Source organism: Martes martes (assembly GCF_963455335.1).
Source record: "Martes martes genome assembly, chromosome: 6".
Taxonomy (NCBI): Eukaryota; Metazoa; Chordata; class Mammalia; order Carnivora; family Mustelidae; genus Martes; species Martes martes.
The window spans coordinates 3,308,492-3,328,815 of record NC_137893.1 but is presented as its reverse complement, the minus strand read 5'-3'; the positions used below and the strand labels follow the sequence as shown (position 1 = coordinate 3,328,815).

At 51.1% G+C, this 20,324-nt stretch overlaps 1 protein-coding gene across 1 annotated transcript in view; it reads right to left on the bottom strand.

The window, feature by feature from the left end:
* PDE10A (phosphodiesterase 10A) overlaps nucleotides 1–4,200 on the bottom strand; it is a gene marked incomplete at its 5' end in the record, with an annotated part of 286,161 nt that extends 281,961 nt beyond the window's left edge. The window contains one exon of the mRNA XM_080806394.1: nucleotides 3,327–4,200. Within this exon, the coding sequence (XP_080662520.1) occupies nucleotides 3,327–4,200 (874 nt within the window). The remainder of the gene's footprint in view (nucleotides 1–3,326) is intronic.
* Nucleotides 4,201–20,324: the final 16,124 nt, after the last annotated feature.

Below are 20,324 nucleotides of genomic sequence, written 5' to 3'. Positions count from 1 at the left end.
AGTATTCTCAAGGCCTCTTCTCTGCTGAGGTACCTCTCCTGCACTCTCCACCACAGCACCAAGTGCAGACAAGGTGAGTTGTTTTTTCCAGAAAACTGAAGCGTATACCGGTCTGTCACAGCATGACCTTTTGACTTTGCCCTGCACACACACACACACACACACACACACACACACGCCCACATGCATGTGCGCGTGCACACCCATGCAAAGCAGAATTCTCCATTCTCTCTAGAAGGATCTGGGTTCTCCAAGTGCAGAGATGGCTTTCTATTCCAGTCAGCAACTTTGGAAGCCTGAGGACGAGGTCAGAGGTCAACATTTAAAAGGTGGACGGCAGATGAGGGGGGGTCAGGCATGACCGGACACGAAGGCAGCATGACCGCTGACCTACGAGCCCTGGGCATCAGCGCTAATAAGCCTGCTTCCGGGAGGTTCTCTCCTACTGGTTGGTGAACTCCTCACGGACCATGGCCAGGCCAGGGCAACACCTGGCAACTGGCAATATCTTTTAGTAAGAGTTTGCTCTGTGCATTACTGAGCAAACCAGTGAGTCCGTGTGGACCAAAACGCAAAACCCAAATGGACAGGAATGGAACCAGGATATCCAACTTCCAACCCATGATTTGCTTTTTGGGATGATAAAAATAAAACCAGCATTCCTAGAAACAGGAATTGGACACACCAGCCTTTATGTGACAACTTGATTGTTAGACCCAGAAGAGACCAGATGGAAAGGCAAAAGGAAAAGGGGAATAAATGTGCAACAATTAAGACACATCTGTATACATTTAAGCATTTTTCCATTCTTACAGAATCCAGAATTCATTCTTATTGACAAACATCAAAAAGTCTGCCAGGATTCTGGTACTTCACCAATTCAGACAGCTGTGGCTTCTCACGCGCAGCAAGACAGAAACAAAGACCCTACAAGTGTCAGAGCAGAAACCAGCTACTGTCTTTTGAGCGGCCATTCGGCATCTTCCCACCTCTGCCCAATAATAGATTGTGTTGAAGAGTACTTTCATACTTAGCACCTTAATAATGTCCCAAAGAAGACCTTGTAGCCTCTTGATCCCATTCAAACCCCAGGCTACTCCTAACTGACTTGGTTCCAGGGATTAAAACACACACACAAAGACAAAAACCCGCAGTTCTTGAGTGTGATTATCACAGGGCTTCTCCCAGCCAGAACCTTCTGCGGAGTGGATCCCTTCTGATGGCTTTCTTCTCTAGGTCCTCTGTCCTTCCAAAAGGAAAGCCTGCTGGAAACCCCCTAGTTCAGCCTCATTCAACCTGGACTGTTCGTCTTCATCCTGTCCCACAACATCCCTGGCAAGGTACCCCCTCTCTCCCAAACTAAAAAACCCCACTAACAATAAATACAAACAGAAACCTCATTATTTTAGGAAACCCTGTTCCACCCAAATACCCACACCCCTGTCCCCTTGCCACTGCCCTCTCCCCAAAACAATGCTCCTCACAGGCAAGGCATGGCACCCTTCCATCCCCACACACAGCCCAACCGCCAAAATGTTGAAACGTAGACGTTTATTTGGAATGCACAAATGCACGTGGAAGGGGACAGACAGGGACCCCAGTTCTAGGCCCAAGACTTAACCAATACGCTTCAGAACTCGTTGGGAGCTCATGCTTTCACCCCACCTTCAATTACTGGCAAATCTGTGCCCCTTTCAGTAACTAAAAATGTCCACATCTAAGGGCAGCAGGCGCGAGGTCCTCCGTGCCCAGACCACATCCCTCCCCAAACGTAGCATCTAAAAGTCAACCAACACCGGCAGGTGGGGGGCTGAGGAAGCAGATAACTGGAAGCTATGTCTGACTAGGGGAGACTCCAGGATGGAGGGGTCGGGGAGGGGGTCCAGGGACCACGCCTAGCGGTCCTATCAGGTCCACGGGCAAGTACGGGCAGAATCAGCCGCTGGCTGCCTGAGTGCGCGCGGTGCAAAAGGCCGCTGGGCCACGCGGTCCCGGGGGATCCCCGCGCCCCGGAGGCGGGATCGCTGGGGGCTGTAGGGCCCGCGCAGGACACGCTCGCAGGCCCAGGGGCTGCACCCCAGCGGTGCTCGGGCGGACAGTGTGCCAGACAAGTACCAGCAGCGAGGGAGGGCTGGACCCCAAGAGCCCAGAGGTGAAGACTGGCCAGGGCTGGGGCGTGAGCGGCGGATGGGAGCAGGAAGCCAAAACGCGACCCCGGAGAGTGTGCCGGGAGAAGGCGCCGCGGAAACGCGGTTCCCTAGCGAGCAGCAGACAAAGGCTCGGGTGCGCACGCGGTGGACGGTGGCGCCTGGGCTCCGCGATTCGGGCCGCGAAGACGCGTGCCCAACCCAGCCGGCGCCGGAGTCGCCCCGTGCCCCGCGGATGCGGCTTTCGCCACCCCCCACCCCCAGCCCCGGGTCTCCCGTCCTCACCTGGCTCGCCCTCCATCCACGGCAACGGCGATCCCCTATCCTGCGCACCGGGCGCCTCTTGCCTTAACATCTCCCGCCTCCCGCCTTCCAGCAAACCTCTGCCTTGACTATTCTACTCAGCCTTGCCCCCCTCCCCCGCGACACGCCTTCTACCACCCCTGCTCCAGCGCGCTCTCAGCCCCGCACCCGGGACTGGGGAGGCGGGGCGGCCTTAGGCGGCCCGGAGGTCCGAACCCGCGACGCCTTCCTCCTCCACCCTAACGCCCCATTGTCCCTCCATTTACCAGCCCAAGCACCAGCTAAAACCTCGGCATCTGGAGTAAGTGGACAGTGAAGCTGCACCCGTTTCGCTCCGCGAGTCCACGCTCCGGAACACGGTCACTGCAGCGGGGGTTGGGGGGAAGCGACCCGGGCACCGACACCGAACCGGGGGCACCGCCTTCACCTTTGGGAGCGCGGAGCTCCGGTGTCCTGGCCTGCCCTCTCCCAGCCAAGGGACCCCAGAGGGCGGGACCCCCAAGTGGAAGGCAGCGCGTGTCTTCCAGCCTCACTGGCCCCAGGCTAAGGTGAGCGGAGCCCGGCGTAAGGGGTCAGGGTAGAGACTGCAACAACGGGCCAGGCAAGCGTGGCCACGAGCAGCACCGGGCGACCCGAGGCGGGCAGCGGGTCCCGTTCTCACCGCGCGGCGCCCGCCGCCCTCCCGGGTCGCCCTTCCCCCCGCACGCACGCGGAGCCTAGGAAACCCCGGTGTCCCGGAGCCGGCGGACGCTCCCGCGCGCCACCAACGTGCCTCGAGCTTCCCGTCCGCCCGTGAAGCCCCCTGGGCGCCAAATGCCCCGGACACCAGCCCCCCGCGCGCCCCCGGCCGCGGGGAACGAGGGGCCCGGCACTTACTGGGGCTCAGGAAACACTCCGTCAACCTTCGGAAGCAGCCCGCGTCACTGGAAGGTCCATCTTCCATGTCGGAGCCGAAGAGCGGGGGGGCCGCGGCGGCGAGGGCGAGGGCGAAGCCGGCGCCTCCGGGCCGCCGCGGAGTTCGGCCGCCGCCGCCTGGGCTGGGGCCGGGGCAGCCCCCGCCGGCACCCGGGAAGCCGGGGGAGCCCGCGCGGCGGGCGGCCGGGCCGAGCGGGAGCCGGAGCCCGGCGCGGGCTGGGAGCAGCACAGCCTGGAGCGCGGAGCAGAGGAAGAGCCGCCGCCGCCCGCCGCCGCCGCCGCGGGGACTGCCGCTGGGAGGGACGCTCAAGGGAGCTGCCTCTCGTCCTCCGCCGCCGCCGCCGCCGCCGGCATCGCCGCCGCCGCCGCCTCCTCGAGCCGCCGCCGCCGCCGCTGCGCCCTCCCTTCCTGGGAGACGCACGGGGAGGTGAAAGGCAGATGAGGAGGGGAGAAGAGAAGGAGGGGGCGGGGGGGGCGGCGGCCAGAAGTAAAAGGAAGATGGAGAGGAGGAGGGGACAGGGGAGGAGAGGGCGAGCGCGCAGGGAGCGCGGGCCGAGCCCCAGCCGCCGCTGCCGCGCGCACACAGGGCGCCCGGGCCCCCCGCGGGGCTGGCGCGGCCTGCGGAGGAGGGGGGCGGGCGCGGGGGCGCGGCGCGCTCGGCCCGGCCTCCGCCAGGCGGCTCCGGGGCCGGACCCGGGCCCACCGCGCTCCCCCCGCCCGCAGCGCCGCGCCAGGGCTCCGGGCGGAGTTTGCCGGGGCCGGATCCGGGCTCGTCCCCGGCCGCTGGCAGGGGGGCGTGGGGGCGGGGAGCGAGCGGCTCTACGGGGCTGGCCATGGCCCTCCTCCCCGGGCCGCGGTGGGGCAGGCCGCCGGCGGGAGGGGCGCGCCGCGGGCCGGGACTCGGCGGGCTCCGCCCCCGCAGGACCTGCCTCCCGCGGCGGGTCGGCCCGAGCGCCGCTCTGGTCCTCCTCTCCGGTCCTCCGCGCCCCTCCCGGCCCAGTCTTCACATCGCGTCGCGCTCTGGGTGCGGGAGGACCTGGGGCCGGGCGCGAGGCCCCCGCGGCGGCGCCCGTCTGCCGGAGGGCGCGCACGATCGGCGCGCTGCCGGCCCGGGCGAGGGGCTGCGGAGACGCTGCGGGCAAGCGTGGCGTGGTTTGTGCGCGCTCCGGCGGCTGAGCCTCGGCGACCGCTCGAGAGCCGCGGAGAAAAGCGCCGCAGTGTCGCTGCCCGTGGAGGAGGCGGCGGCGGCGGCTGCAGAAGACGCCCACTGGCGGAGAGGGCGCTCCCCACGCCGCCGCCGCCGCCGCCCTCCCCCACGTAGCGCGCCCCGCCGCCTCCCGGCCCCCGGGCGCCAGGCCCCCGCACCCCGCGGCCCTCTGTGGACGCTGGGCGCCCGAGCCACCGGGATGGCGGGGGGGCAGGGGAGCTCCTGCGTCTCAGCGGGGCGTCGCCACATCTGGGTCTGGTGTTCCGGATTCTAAATTCGCCGCCCAGCAGCTGCTCCAGCTGTGCGCTGCTGGGCTAGCCACGTCGGCCTGTCCCTTGCCCGAACCAGGGAACCCTCCCGGTGGCTGGCCAGCAGCTCCAACCGAGCTGTGCTCGGAGCTCCCGGGAGAGGAGTTCAAACTCGGACGTTTGGTTGGAGTTTAAATCGACGCACAGTGTTTCCAATAAACTAAGACTGAGAAAGCCTATTCATCCCCCAGGACTCCCTTTGCAAAACACACTTTAAAACGAACTTCGTGCGCGCCGCCCAGTTTGCCCCGGTAAGAATGGAAAAGGCAACTATGGCTCAAAAAAGAAAAACTGCGAGATCATCCCCCCAAAGCCCTGAGTACAACCTCTTCACCTGCGGCTTTTGGGGACAACACCCTCCGCCTCCATGCCCCCTCCTTCCCAGCCCCGATTCCAAACAGTTGCTACTAAACTGAAGAGAAATGTGCCGCCCAATGGGCGCTCGGAACACGGAGCCGCTCGAAGTTTGGGAAGTTGAAGCGCCAGAGCGCACAGATGCGCGGATGCTTGCGTCCCAGCCGGCGGGCTGCGCGGGGTCCTCGCCGCACTCGGGGTCCGCGCAGGGGGACGGGCTGTCCAGACTCCCTCGACTCGGTCACCTTACCAGGACTGCAGCACGCGCACCGAAGCCCGGCTTCCACAAAGGGCAAGGCGGCCACCTGGGCGCGAGGCGCGCGCGGCGGTGCAGCCGCTTGGCTGACACAGGGTCGGGGGCCAGGGGTGCGTCCGGCCCCGGGGCCAATTCTCGTTTTCCACGGCGGTCCGTCCAGTTCTCAAGTGTTTTTATTTTGAAGTGTGCTCCAGATTCTCCCCTAGTCTCTGTTTTTCCCCACTCCCGTCTAAACAGTCGATAGTGGAGAAGAGCATATTTGTATCTGCACCAAACTGGGCAAGCGGGGCGCCTGGGACTTGGTGCGACTCCCCTTCTCCCTGCAAGGGCTGAAGGCGTTTCTGCAATCGCGGGGCGCACTCCGAGCGTCGCGTGTAATGGGCGCCAGCCCTGGCTCTCCCTAGGTCGTAATCCCTAAATTTGCGAATCAGGAAACAGATTCCGGTGACCCTTACCTTACAGAGTGGGTATTTTGCTGTTGCCTTTGCAGTTTTTCGACGAAGGAGAAACTAGAACGATCAGTCAGCCTCCCGGGCGACGCGCCTGAGAGGCGCAGACTGGATCGTTGGGTACCTCTCCGGGCGTCGGGAGTTTGCCCCCGCTGCGGACCTGGCGGCGCAGGGAGGGTCTCGGGGGGAGGGGGGGGGCTGCCCAGGGGCTGGAGAGCACATGCTTCTCCTCGGAGAGCTTGCGGTTCATTCCTTCACACGCAAAAGGCTTCTCCTTGTCGTTTACGTTCCCTTTGTTGCCTTTTGGAAAGACTAAAGTGGCTTTCCGATTACAAGAAAATGTACATGCAATTCGAATGTAAGTCTCCGTATACGCGCGGAGAGCGGCGCGGGACCGTCAAACATTTGTTCTCTGAGTCTTGGTTCGATCAGAGGCAAACTTTAGCTTCTAACTCTCTTCTGGAATAAAACTTCTTTCTAGTTTTTCGTCCTTCTTTTCTTCAAACGCTGGCTGGAAGGCACAGGTTTCCTGGACAAACTAAAAACGACAGAGCATGACAACGGAAAAGGAGCACGTCGCGGAGGTGTTTACTGATTATCGATTACATCGGTTCCGGGACTCCCGGAGTTCAGCTCTGGTAACATCAGTGTAGTACGCTCCCGGCCACTTTTCCTTTCTGGATGAAATACTGTTTAGTGAAAGATTTAAATTACAAACACGGGGTCGGAGAGGCTCCGTCACTCACCCCTGTGTTCAGGTGTTGCAACACCGGCAGGATGTGCCTCTTGTGGTTTCTTTTCATTCCCTTTGAGTTTCTCTAATGACATCTCACAAGAGGGGAAGATTGTCACTAAACGTTTGTTACTCCAAACCTTTTATGAATAAACACATTGGCCCATAATTCAGTAAGCCTGGCTTTCTGGTCGCGCCCATAAAGTTTGCCCTGTAGCTACGGGTCAGGTTATCAGACCCGGCAGAGTTTACACACAGCTGGAAGTATTAGTTGTAACCCCAGGAGCCTGGGATGAACCCTGGCAGGAACTGACACCAGTCCAGTGCTCTTTGTGAAATAAACGATTTTCCTCGTTCTCCACTGAAAAAAAAATGCCCACCTACTGGAAAGAATAAAAACTAAAACCATGTTAAGAGGCCAGTGAACACTAACAAAGCTAAGAGGATGATGATCAAAGTTATGTATCAAAGCATTTGTCTCTGCCTTCCCCCCAAAAAATGATCAGGAAAGTTTATCTGGGTAATGAAAACTTGTGCTTCAGCACTGCCTGATTCTACCGTCATCTGAATTACTTGTTCTTAAAAGCATTTGAAAACATGGGTCAAGGTAGAGTCTTAGATGCTTTTTAAATGGTTTCCTCATACATTTATGCAATTTCTTTATAGTACTTTAAACATCCACCCCTTTTAATAGCCCAAAGTTAAGTTTACAATAAGTATGGTTAAATTTTGTGTAATTTTGGCCAACATGCAGGCCTGTGTCTTAACTGATTTTATTGATAAGCTGTTTTCTCCTTTCAAATACTAGTAATCTTTCTTCACAAAGATAGGAAACAAGGGTTGATTAAATGTTAAGCTCATCTACTTACACAGGTAAAGTCTGTTAAAGAGACACATTGTCCTCTCTGGGTTTAGAATTTTCTGACTTACAGAAATCCGCAGTTATCTGAGCAAAATAATTCATAAGCAAGTGGTTCTTGCTCCCAAGCTTCATAGAAATCTGAGCATTTTGCATGCCGGCTTTCAGTCTGATTGCTAGTAAATTATCAATTTGTATGTCACTCAGGTGTGAGATATCGTGTCACAGAGACCCTCTGCATTCTAATGAAATAATTAGTGATTATCTGGCATGCTGAAAATGGACTCAGGGGTTGAGCATTGACTCACAGCATCCTAAGCCCCCAAATCCCTCCCTCTGGTTCTAAGTTCGTCATTCCAGGAAGCCTCCAGTGTTTCTTTCCCCTTGCCCATCATAGCCTTGACGTCTAGACTCCTGAAACGGATGGGCTTTAACCTGCACATATGGATACTTTGTATCAAATCTCCGGGGAAATGGAATGCAGGTAGAATTTGTGTTGACAGCACCATTTTAAACAGCTTGGTATCAGGGTCCTGTTACTCTTACCACTTAAAACCTTTAATAAAGACCAGCATACACTAGGCATTCGATGACTGCTTCCCTACCTGTCGCCTGCATGCCTGCTGCTTACAAATTTCTATTAGTGTTGATGTCAATAAATCTTGACTAAAATGAGGGACGCATTCATTCCTACTGTATTGTTGTAGTCAAGCCTAAAAAACAAAGGTCGTTAAAATTTAGTATGAAAACATTATTATAAAGTCAATATGCTATATGGCACAGTCTTGAAAAAGATTAATATGATTTAAAAAAACTCAATTTCTTCAGCTACCCTTAATATTCCTAGATCTTCAGACTATACTATTTTTACGACTTCAAGTCAATTAACTATAAAACTATGCTTTTTTATTGCTTTATGCTGTAAAACAAATAAAAACCAGTATATTATTTTTCATTCACAAAGATCAAAATAGTGTTTAATTTTCAATGAGAACATTTCTGATAATAGGCAGATTGTTAAGACATTAATATTCCAAATAAGTCTTCTTAAGTACCCACACCTTCTGAAAAGGGGAGTCAGTGTGCTGCTAGATAAATAATAAGATTCAAGTGGGAATTTTCATTAATTGAAAGCAAAACATTTAATTCCCTCCTAAAAAGAAGCTCAGTTTAATGTCTAATAAACAACTAGCCCTGAGGATACTGGTGTTAGAAAGTACCGCTGTGGTTATGTAATCAATATTAAGTTCTTGAGATAAGCACATGAACGTTAATTCTTATATAACACTGTCATGTTACGACTCAGAACTGGATTCTGAAGATGCTGTCATCACAAAAACAGCAAATCACTTTAGAGACCCACAGTGATTTGTAGAATGTTAAAATGCCTTTCATTTCTCAAAAACATACAAATCAGAGTATAACCGTGTTGTGTTGAAATAATACCCAGTGTTGTTTAAATAATCAACACTCTTACCAAATGTTTACAGGGCAGAGATAATCAATTATATTTGAGACTGTGTTTTAAGAGTACAATAGAAACAGTCTGAGAGAATTAATTATACATATACATACATCTGTGTGTGTATATATATATTATATATACCCTAAAAGAAAGGAATACTTTAAGAGGCCCACAGCCCAACTAAAGCATTTAAGTAGAAAGTGACTAAGGAGGCATTCAGGATAAAAAGTGTACACCAGGGAACGGCTTAAGTTCCTCCAGATGGTATGGCCTAGGAAGTACAGGAACACCTTAGGTACAAATGACCATGGAGTTTCATGAAAGGTCCCCAAAATCCCTATTGAGTCTGTCCCACCATGATGAGTCCCTTAGTGTCAACACAAATTATTGCGTGGCTTGTTAAGTTTGTTCAAAAGAAGCACATCGTCATCTATGGCTCAGGAATCCTTTTCTTGTAAACATTATTTTATTTTATTACCCACATTTTTACAAGGAGCCTTGATATTTATTCAAGGAGTCTGATGCAATGATGAGAAAGAGAAAAATTGTTGGCTCTTACAAATTTGTCTCAAAAATGAGGACCACAATGGCTCATTTACTCCAGAGAATGTATTCCTTTCCATTCACCTCAAAAAATTAAGTAATTAAAAATTAAATTTAATTAATTAATTAATTAATAAAAGAAGCCAGGCATGGCCTGGGGCACAGAAGGCCACTCTGAGTTGTGTTCCAGTCTAGACCAGGACTGGAAAGGCATTTGAGGGCATGCACGGGAGGCCAAGTCCATGCACATGGGTGAACTGTTCTGACATCAGGCCTTGACTTACAAAACCCAGTTTCTCCCTGAGCTTCTCTTAGTAAAGTGCTCAAGGAGAAGGAGAAGGAGAGAGTTTCGCGCAGTGGCCAAGCGCCCCCCGGGCTGCCGTTGTGCATTACATGATGTTAGACACACGGTTCCCAGGCCACCCTTCCAAGGATTTGGGTTGACAAAGGCTCTCGTCTACACAGTCAGCCGGTCTTGCTGGTCATGCATGTCCAGTATCTATAAAAGCATCATTTCACATGGGAGCTGAACCTAGAACTCCATCTAGTAGATCTTTTGAAATGGACCCTTGTGAAAAAAATAAAAATAACCTCAGAAGCCAGAAGACAAGCAGCGTTGGTTTTCGGCCGCACGTCTTATCTACATGACTTGACGGGGAGCCAGAGAAATCTGCCAGCATCTATCAGATGGGAAGCTGAAGAAAGAAGCTGAGAAAACGCATCTTCCGTACTCTCTGGACACATTCATTTCCTTTGGTTCTGAAATTGGGGATTAATAACTTTGTGTTCATGTGTCACACTGATTAATATTGTAGTCAACGACAAAGGTACAGTCAAAAGAGGGGGATGTCCTCTCCAGGCAGCGGCCCCCAACACGAAGCAGTCATCTGATAGGGCTTCACTGTTTCAAACAGAAAGGCCAATGAGCAGAGGGACAAGCCAAGCCTGAGGTGGCCTGAATTCAGCGCTGTCTATTCACTGGCTGCAGGTCTCCCGTCAGCTTATCGCAATCCAGGGCTGGGCATGGAAGTTTACCGCTCTTCTTCTCCCCTCCAGCACTGCATTCTGGTAGAAATTTCCACCGGACAGTCCCAGATCTCTACCCAGGATTCTTGCTCCTTTGGTGTAGTATCCTGCACTATGACTGCTGATGTTCAGGATAATCCTACATTAGGACATTTACCCCTCTCAAATAGCTCATCATCATGGCTATCCGTAATAAAAAAAAAAAAAAAAAATCAATGACTTAGCATATCAACCCAAGTTGAAAAAATACACCAAAAGGCCAGACATAAATCCTCCTGATGTGAAATATCCACCATAGTTCTCCATTTTACATTCTACCTGAGATGATCGTCCGCTGTGCCCTGACAGCCTCAGGCGGAGGGACATGACCATGGCAAAGCAGGCAAATGCCGACTCTACAGAAGAACACAGCAAGGGTAAGTAGCATTAGATAGTTTGTTGGTTATCTGTGAAAGAACTCAGCGGGCCAAGCCCGAGTCTGGACGCTTGTGGTTGAACAGAGTGGGAAGGGAGCATCTAGAGGCTGCATTTGCTCAAGTGGGCCACCTGGCAGGAGGCCAGGAAAAGTAATCCTGCCACACATGGATGGTTAGGGTAGCTTGTGTGGACTCAGAGAGAGAAAGCTGCGGACAGACAAGTTATTCGCAAGTTCTGTGCAGACTGTGACCCTCCTGTCCTTCCAAAGGGTCTGAGGGAGGGCCTCTGGTCCCACAATGAGTGTCCTGATCTGAGGCTGTGTGTCTTGTGCTGAACATATGGACATACCCCGAACCCACGTCCTAAAATGGCCATCAGAAAATGCAGTTGAGTGAAATACAGAAGGGAAGAGCGGCTTGAAGGTGTTCCCATTCAGCCACTGGTCTCCCACCCGCGGTGCCCAGGATTCACACCCTGGGGGCTGGGACGGACCACCACACACGCAGATCCAACTCACTAGATGACGAAAGTTTAGAAACATTAACATACGCATTCTGAAAGATTCTCCCCCTTGGTTAAAAAAAAAAAAAATGGGATTGAACAATTAAAACCAAGTTACAGATGACTGCGGTTTTATGGGATAATCTCATAGAGTTGACAGATCCTGACATAATCACCTGGATTTAAACGTGGGTATTTCCTATGAAGTTCTTTCCCTCGTTCCTGGAGTCACCCAGAAGCAGAGGCTTGTTTATGGGAAGCTACTCAGGTTAGAGGCAGCAGAGAAGGCTGATCCTTCCCTGGGACCTCAGAACAGCCCCAAATGCCAGCATCACACACGCTGCAGGTAAGGAGCAAGAATGGGAATACGTGTGTTCAAACAGAATGACAAGTGACGGTGACATGGGCGCCCTTTAGATGGATTACGCTAGAGTCTGAACATAGGAGGAGAGTGGACTGTGTGATCGTATTATCATGGCATCTATCATGGTACCGTACAGCCATGGCCGCAAGGGGTTATTGATCACATCCCACTGCCTTCTCGGGAGCTCCTGGCCCCCAAAGGAATGTTGCTGTAGGTACCCGTGGCCTAGTTATCTGATTCGCTTTTAAGAACAGGCTACTGTTCTTAAACTGGGGAATGAATTTCATCCATTTCCATGTGCCAACGAGAAGTCACACTTTTGGGGCAAGAAGTTCACTGTTTTGGAAGAACAAAGAGTAAAGGATCCTTGGGATAAATTCCCAAAGTCTACTTGCTTTTGTGAATGTCATCCAGGGACAGGCAAGAAGGAAACACTCTTCTGTTTTCAACGACTTTGATTAAATTGTCCTAATCCTCTCCCCAACCCTCCTGGACTCGTAAACTTGGTGATTCTGGTTTTTTGGATGCACTGAACACAGTAGCCCACAAGTGATCACAGAGTCCTCTAACCCCTGACGAGCGTAAATACAGCCCAGGTAATCTGGCCACTCACCCTCGAGCACTAAGCGCACGGGCCATTACACAGCCACTCGGGAGCTAAGTCAACCCAGGAGGAGGAAATAAATTGCTCATTCTGCCACCTTCACATTGGCTATTTTGTGTCTCTCTCTATGCATGTGTTCATTATGACTGTGCTCAAAAGACTCCATTAATTTCCTCCCACAACAGCCCTCAGAGGTACCTTTTATGACAAGGATTTAGGCCCATTTTGTAGATTTTGCACACGTGGCATAAACCTGATGAAAAGCAGCTACAGCGAGCAAATTAGAGCTCCTGATGACCCCTTCGGTTATATACTGTGTGCGTTATTGTCTAAGGCAAGATGCTAATATTCCGTGTTTCCAGATTTCTGCTTATTAAAGTGAGATGATTTGAAACAGGGCTCAATAAAAATCCTCTTCCCATATAAACGCAAGCCTGCACATTAAATCACTCTAATTTATAGCTGGGTTAGTATATATACTATGCAAGCCTATCCATCTGTTTTCTGCCAAATTCTATTTCTTAAGTAGCTATGAAATACAGGTGAAGTCTGGTTTTATTGTTTGAACTCTGATTTCAACAAGTCTAGTACAAATATGTTTTCAAAAGAGAGATTAATAAAGGAGATCACTAAAATATCCCTTTGAATCGTGCATTTAGAAACTGATTCTGGTTAAAAAAAGATTTCCACAAAGTTTATCAGAAAACTCACTAACTGCATCAATGTATGCCCACCTCACATGTGTGTAACGGGTCAGTGGTATAAAGCAGTGTCCTCCAGCTCGACCAAGCTCTAATAGAACTGGCAAATCACTGCGGATGTGAATTTTTATTGCATATAAAAGAGTACATCCCCCGCCCTTTATGATGGATTAAAATAAGGTGACAGCAGTGGGCCCACCCCACCCCTAGCAATCAAACTAACCCATTAACCTGTCCCAAGACTGTCATTTCTACCTGAACCGTCCCAGAAGACAAGAGTCTCCAAGCACTGTGTCACTCTGAAGAAAATACAATTAGTGAATTTTTAAAAGAATTTTTCACATCTCTTATTTGGCTTTAAAATTCACATTTTAGGGAGCCTGGGTGGCTCAGTGGGTTAAAGCCTCTGCTTTCGGCTCAGGTCATGATCCCAGGCTCCTGGGATCGAGTCCCGCATCGGGCTCTCTGCTCAACGGGGAGCCTGCTTCCCCCTCTCTCTGCCTGCCTCCCTGCCTACTTGTGATCTCTGTCTGTCAAATAAATAAATAAAATCTTAAAAAAAAATTCACATTTTATGTGAAGACACTGCAGGGTAGGAAAATTACAATGACAATTCTTTGGCACTGTAATAGCATTAATGTGGTAGTACAGACAGGACGAGGGGATCATTTGTGGACTCTAGCCGGTGGGGGTTAATCTTCAGGGTAGAGTAAAAGTGTAGAATCACAATCACAAAATACAAATTGAAAGTTTGGTAACAAGAGAAGAGTCCAAAACTCTTGTGAACGGTTTTAAACAAGAGCCCACACTAAATGGAGGCAGTTACGTTGCTACCACGGAAGCTTGTTTCCAGAAGCGGTGGGCTGTATCCATGGCGAACATGAGTTCAGAGGGCTGACAACTTAAAGGGGATGAAATCATCGTTTATTTGTTGACTAAGCAGTCACTAGGTACCGCATAGCTCTGAAAAAAATATAATTCGTGAAAATTTGAGCTCTTCAACAGATAGACAAGATTGAAGGAGCATAAAAGGGCACTGGCCAGGACAAGTGAGCATCCCCGAGTTCTGTGTGAGTGTGCAAACTCCGCCCACCGCCTTGCTGAGTGTGCAAACTCTGCCCGCCCACTTGCGCTGAAGGGGACTGACAAAAGTCAGCACCACATATCAGGGTCTGTAATTCCACCTTGATGAGAAAGTTCTATCCCCAAAATAAGAAAAACGTAGCGTTGAATATTATTTACCTAACTGTCCATATTGATGTATGTATTTGATCAACGTAGCTTCTCGTTGGCTTTGGAAAGATGAGGGTTAAATGCTGGGTCCCCAGAGGGCGGGAGTACCTGCTCCGGGGTGGCCAGACACACCCTGGGAACCTCTAGCCACAGCTCAGGCCTCCACTCCTGGTTTCCCAGATTTGCCTTTAGATTCTCTTATTTTATGTATCAGCTTCAGTTGTTTATGACTGTCTTTTTGTGCTTTTCATCTTTTGTTTGTTTCCTAATTATTTATGATGTGTACTTGGTTCCTTCATTTCTAGCCTTTCTTCTTTCATCTCGAAGGCATTTCTGTTCACACATTTTCCCTGACTTGAACGTTTGGAGATCCCATAGTCTTCAATTTAAAATATTCCCCCTTTCATATGTTTCTGGATGGTTCTTAATTTCAGTTTTAATATCCTCCCGATGCACACATGACACAGAAGCCTGATTATTAGTTTCCACATAGTAAAGAGTATTTTCAGCTACATTATGATTTTGTTTTATTTCATTTTGGATTATTGTTGAAGAATGTGGCCTGTAAACCTCTATTTTTAGACTTTATTCAAGTGTTCTTTGTGTCCATTTGAGTGTGGCAGACTCACACAGAAGCCGCCTCGGGTCTTTCCTCCGGAGGCGCTGCCCAGGTTCACCTCTTATTTTTACCTCCTTCCAGCTCAGGGTCTCTGCAGAACACCCAGAACTCCTCTGGGCTTCATGTTCCATCTTTAAAGGGGGAACAGTGACGACACCCATCTCCTAGTGTTGCCATGAGAATGAAAGACGTTTCTTTGTATAAACCTGCCTAGAACGGGGCCGGGCATGTCGTCAGCACTCGATAGATTGAAACGTTACTTGGAAAAGAAATTGGTCTCTTGGTTTTGAGTCCTAGATCTGCCACACCCTCGGAGACCCTGGACAAGTCACTTTAGACATGTATGGATTCAGAGAGAAAATGCATGGAAACCATTAGACCACTGTCTGGCCCAGAGCCAGTGTCCCGTGACTGGGACTTGCAATTTGTGTTAGGGGATGTTTGATGGACGACTAACACTGCTCTGTGTTTTGGCTGATGAGCTCTTAGCCTAACTGATGGCTCTTGAGTCCAAAGTAAAGCCAATGCCCTGTCACCACAGGAAAGATGCCACTAGCAGGCAAAGCATGCAAGAGGTTACTCTTCCCATCAAGACCACAGAGCAGAGCGTAGCCTCCCAGCTGCGAACAGTGGAACACTACCTTTCAGGACCAACGTTCAGCTGGCGATTTTTCATGTGTTTTGTGGGTGTCTCCCATCCTGATTCTCAAAGCTACAAAAAGGCGGCTCCATCCGCCTCTTCTGCCATCACTTGTAGACGTCGCTTTCCTCCGGGAGGTCCTCCTCCTCTATTCTGATGCCCATGGCAGGCCCCAACCCGCCACCACCAGGATCTTCCCTTTTAGGAAAAAGGATAAAAACTGTTAAGGTTGAGCTTTTAGAATGAGTCACCTCAATGATGAGAATACAGTGAAGACATCAAAATATTTTTTTTAAGATTTTACTTATTTGAGAGAGAGACAGACAGAGCATGAGCCAGGTGGAGGGGTAGAACTGAGAGGAAGAAGTAGGCTCCCCACTGAGCAGGGAGCCCCACCCCCCACGGGGCTTGATCTCAGGGTCCTGGGGTCCCAGGATCATAACCTAAACTGAAGTCAGACCTTTAATCTACTGAGCCACCGAGGCGCGCCCCAAATAATTTGGTTTTAGAACACCAATGGTTTTCTCTATTCCTGTGTCTGCCCTTAAAATATGGCTAAATTTTTGCTCTTCTGCCAAGAAGCAGCTCTTCACATGCTTGGGAGAGCCTGACATTTAAGTGTCTGCTTTGTTTGCTTGTTTTTGTAAAGCCTCAACCTTCCCATTTCACCCTCAGAAAGTAGAAGTAAAACACGACCGCACTCTGGCCAGCCATTCACACTCCCGTGAGTCTGCCTGTACGCACGTGTGGGTCTGAAGCAAGGGCTCATTTTTGTCTGATAAGAATAAAGTATGTTATTCTCTAAGTAGATGCTGTATGCCGAAAAAAGAAAAGAAGCCTTTAAAATATTTAATTCAACTTTTTCTTGGATGATCTGCATTCTATGTTTGGTCAAAACAAGATAATTTTAAATCAGATGTGCGAAACTCTCAGGGGTGCTCACACGTGTGGACGCCCCCGGAGGAGGCGGGCAAGCTGAAAAGGAATCCCTTCTCTTCCCTGATTAACCTCCGCCAGGTCTGCGAGGAAGACCCAGCAGGCTGCGGGGGGACTCAGGGGCAGCGGCCCGCCGACCCCCGCAGGCGGAGAGGGCAGCACACGTGGGTCGTGGGGCCGGTTGTGGAAGGTGGTGGATGTGGTAAGTGCCTGGACCCGCGGCAGAGAACAGCGGGTCTGCCGCGTGGCTGGAGGGACAGCCTGTGTGAAGGCACACGAGGGGGCGTGTGAGGCTTCCCAAGGGAGAGCCAAGACACCAGGGGGCCTGGAGCCGAGGAGAGGGGAGAGGCTGGGAGTGGCCCCGAGTCAGGCAGGCAAGGAGACCAGCTCGCGCGAGCCGTTTGGCCCACTGACCTTGGTTTCCCTTCTTCGTGAAACGGGGAAACGTTGGTGGACGCCCAGGATCTGACTTTAGTTAAAAAAAAATCATCTAGGGACGCCTGGGTGGCTGTCTGTTGAGTGACCGACTCTTGGTTCCTGCTCTGGTCATGATCTCACGGTCGTGGGATTGAGCCGCATGTCCTGAGCAGAACCTGCTTGGGGTTCTCTCTCTTCCTCTCCCTTTGCCCCCCCCCCTTCTCTTTCTCTTTCTGTGTCTCTCAATCAAATATATCTTAAAACATGAGAATAAAATAGGGACACCTGGGTGGCTCAGTCGATGAAGTGTCTGCTTTCGGCTCAGGTTATGATCCCGGGGTCCTGGGATCGAGTCCTGCATCGGGCTCCCTGCAGAGCAGGGGGGTCTTCCTCTCCCTCTGCCTGTTGCTCGCCCTGCCTGTGCTCCCCCTCTCTCTGCGTCCAATAAATACATAGAATCTTAAAATAAAATAAAACGAAATAAATCATCTACATTGTACGTTTATGTGTTTTTCCCGAATGGCTCTAGAATGAAGGCCGAGGTGTTATGAGACCCCACAAAGCCAGGAGCCGCGCTTGGGCCTCCCTTCCTGGGCGTCGGGGTGGAGCGTCCGGGGGGCGCAGGGGCGAAGACCTTCAGGGAGCGCTGGAGGGGACTAGGACACGTCAGCGCCCCCTCCTCGGGCAGGTCGGGCTCAAACACGTCCCCCCAAATGGAATTACTCTCGTAACGATTCTCGAAGAAAAACTACAGACTCTTCCTTAAAGTATCCTCCTCCTTCATTTCTGTGATGGTTCATTCTGTGCGGCCGCCTGGCCGGCCGCGGCGCCCACGTGACTGGTCAGTCCCTGGTCTGGATGGTGCCTCGAAGGCCTCGCTTAGAAAAGATTCGTGTTTCCATCAGCAGACTTGGAGCCTCTGCCTCTGCCTCTCTCTGCCTCCTCTTTGGCTCCGCGGCCCTGCAGAACCTGACTGGTGCTCTTGCCTACAACCCCTTCCCGCCCCTTTGCAGTCAGACCTTTCTCTTCTGTGTTTCTGGGGGTGGGGGAGGGATTCCCGTTTATCTCTTAAGAAGCAATAACCTTGGGAGGGATTTAAAACATTTAAATCAGAAGTGCGAAAGCTCGATTCTCATCACCATTTCATTTGAATTCCAGAATAAAGTTATTTGTAATTGCCCCCCCTCCACCTTGGCTCTCCGACGCAGGGGCTCTTGCTCCCTGAGCTCTGAGCCGCCCCCGCCCCCGCCCCCCCCCGGGGGGGGGCTGCAGGTTCCATCTGAAACCCTCTCCCAGCGCCACAGCACAACCCTCCTCCACCCACACCCGCTTCTCTCTCTCATTCTGTCTTTGTACTAACAGGTTTTGTGCATTAGCTCTTCCCAAAAGAGGGGGAAAAAGCCCTTTGAATGATAAATTAGCATGCACGTTCTTTTTAACACGTGGTGGAAATCTATCCTAGCAACAGCCACCAGATCAACTGTCATCCACAAGGATCCGGTCTGTTTTCTTCTAGAAAGGTTTAAAGCAGTCAGCCAGACTTCTCTCGATTCTCTAATGTTGAGGAGAGCACCAGGAGATGAAAGAAAATGGAAGGTTCTCTGGAAAAACAAATTGCGCCGAAAGAATCCGCTTGGAGAGCCTGCATTTTCCTAAAGGTATTCGATCCTGTGTTATGTGTGAACGACACAGGAAGGAGGCAGCCTGTGGTCAGCTCAGGTAAGTATCCAGGTGGCTAACGTGAGGGGCTGCTTGTTTACAGCCCAGTACCCAAGGGCTACATAGTGATACGCAGCAGCACCCAGCAGCACCCACCACAGGAGGCCACAGTCCTGCGGGGTGTCCGGTGCAAGGGGCTGGCATATGGATCCTATCAGGTTACCCTCGGAACAACCTCACCAGGCGAGTACACCTGGACGCGTGCCAGGTGAGGGGATGCTAGCACAGGGGCAGACATTGAGCTCTATTTAAAAACTAATTTAGGCAGGTAAATCTTGGTTTATGCCCAAATGATCTGATCCTAACCTTAATGTTGTTTTTTTTGTTGTTGTTGTTTTTTTAAGATTCTATTTATTTATTTCTCAAAGAGACTGAGAGCGAGCGAGCGAGCACAAGCAGGGGGAGCGGTAGGCAGAGAGAGAAGCAGGCTCCTCACTGAGCAAGGAGCTGATGCGGGACTGGATCCCAGGATTCTGGGTTCGTGACCTGAGACGAAGGTAGACACTCTACCGACGGAGCCACCCAGGCATCCTCTGAACATTCTTTATGCCATAGGTATTGGCAGAAAAAAACACAGGGCATCAAAGGTGATTCAGAAAAGTTGTAGAGAACCTTCCATCACACTTCCTACCCAGCCTAGAGAAGGCTATGGACAGGAGAGGCTATTTGGACCGGGTAAGTCCAGGTTCTGTGCTCTCTGTGCCCACCAACCCCCTCGGGGCTGAGAGCCGGCCTCCTCCGGCCAGTATTCCCCAGAGATGTCATGAATAGGCCGAGGCTGGACTCCCAAAGCCGTCCAAGTACTGAACGCTCAGGAAACCCTTCCTAGTCTCCCTAAGGATTAAGGGTATTCTATTTCACAGTTTGGGAAAATGTATAGAGTGGCATTAGACCAACAGAATAGCCGGTGTTCAATTGTTTTTGACCTACGGAAGCGGCATTTTTACATGGCTCAGCCTTATACATGATTATGCCCACCGTCACTTTCCCTTTAGGGCACAGACCCACAGGATTTCATGTGTCCAGTTCAGGGTGCAGAGATAAAGGTTTCTGTCTGGCACTCTAGAGTAGTCTCCATCGATGGCCCCATGGGTAATGTTGGGCACCCATGGTAGGTACTCTGGGTACCGTTTGGATGCTGTTGGGTATTGAGTACTATTGGATACTCATTGTGGATACTATCGACTACTACTTGTACACATGGTGGGTACTGTTGGGTGCTTTGGGGTACCTATACCGAGCACTGTTGGGTATTGTTATACATACCATTGGGTACTGGGATGTAAACAAAAATAATCATGGATTGTGTTATTTGGTTTTTCTCTTAAGGAGTGTAACATATAATTGGGAGAAATGAAAAAAGCCCATCATGAAATTTCTTCTCTCAGGTTTTGGGAGTAACACGGTGAAGTGAGATTTAATGCCTACTATAAAATTTTGCAAGTCCTAAAATTTAAGTGAGTTACTGCCAAAAAAGCAAAAGGGCCACAGTTCAGCTGTAGCAGCCTCTGCCAAGCAAGCAAGATGAAAAATTACACTCTCTCATTCCAAAGGCAAACTTCCAGCTATAATTTGAGATGCCTTTCCTAGAGATAGATACCATTCAGA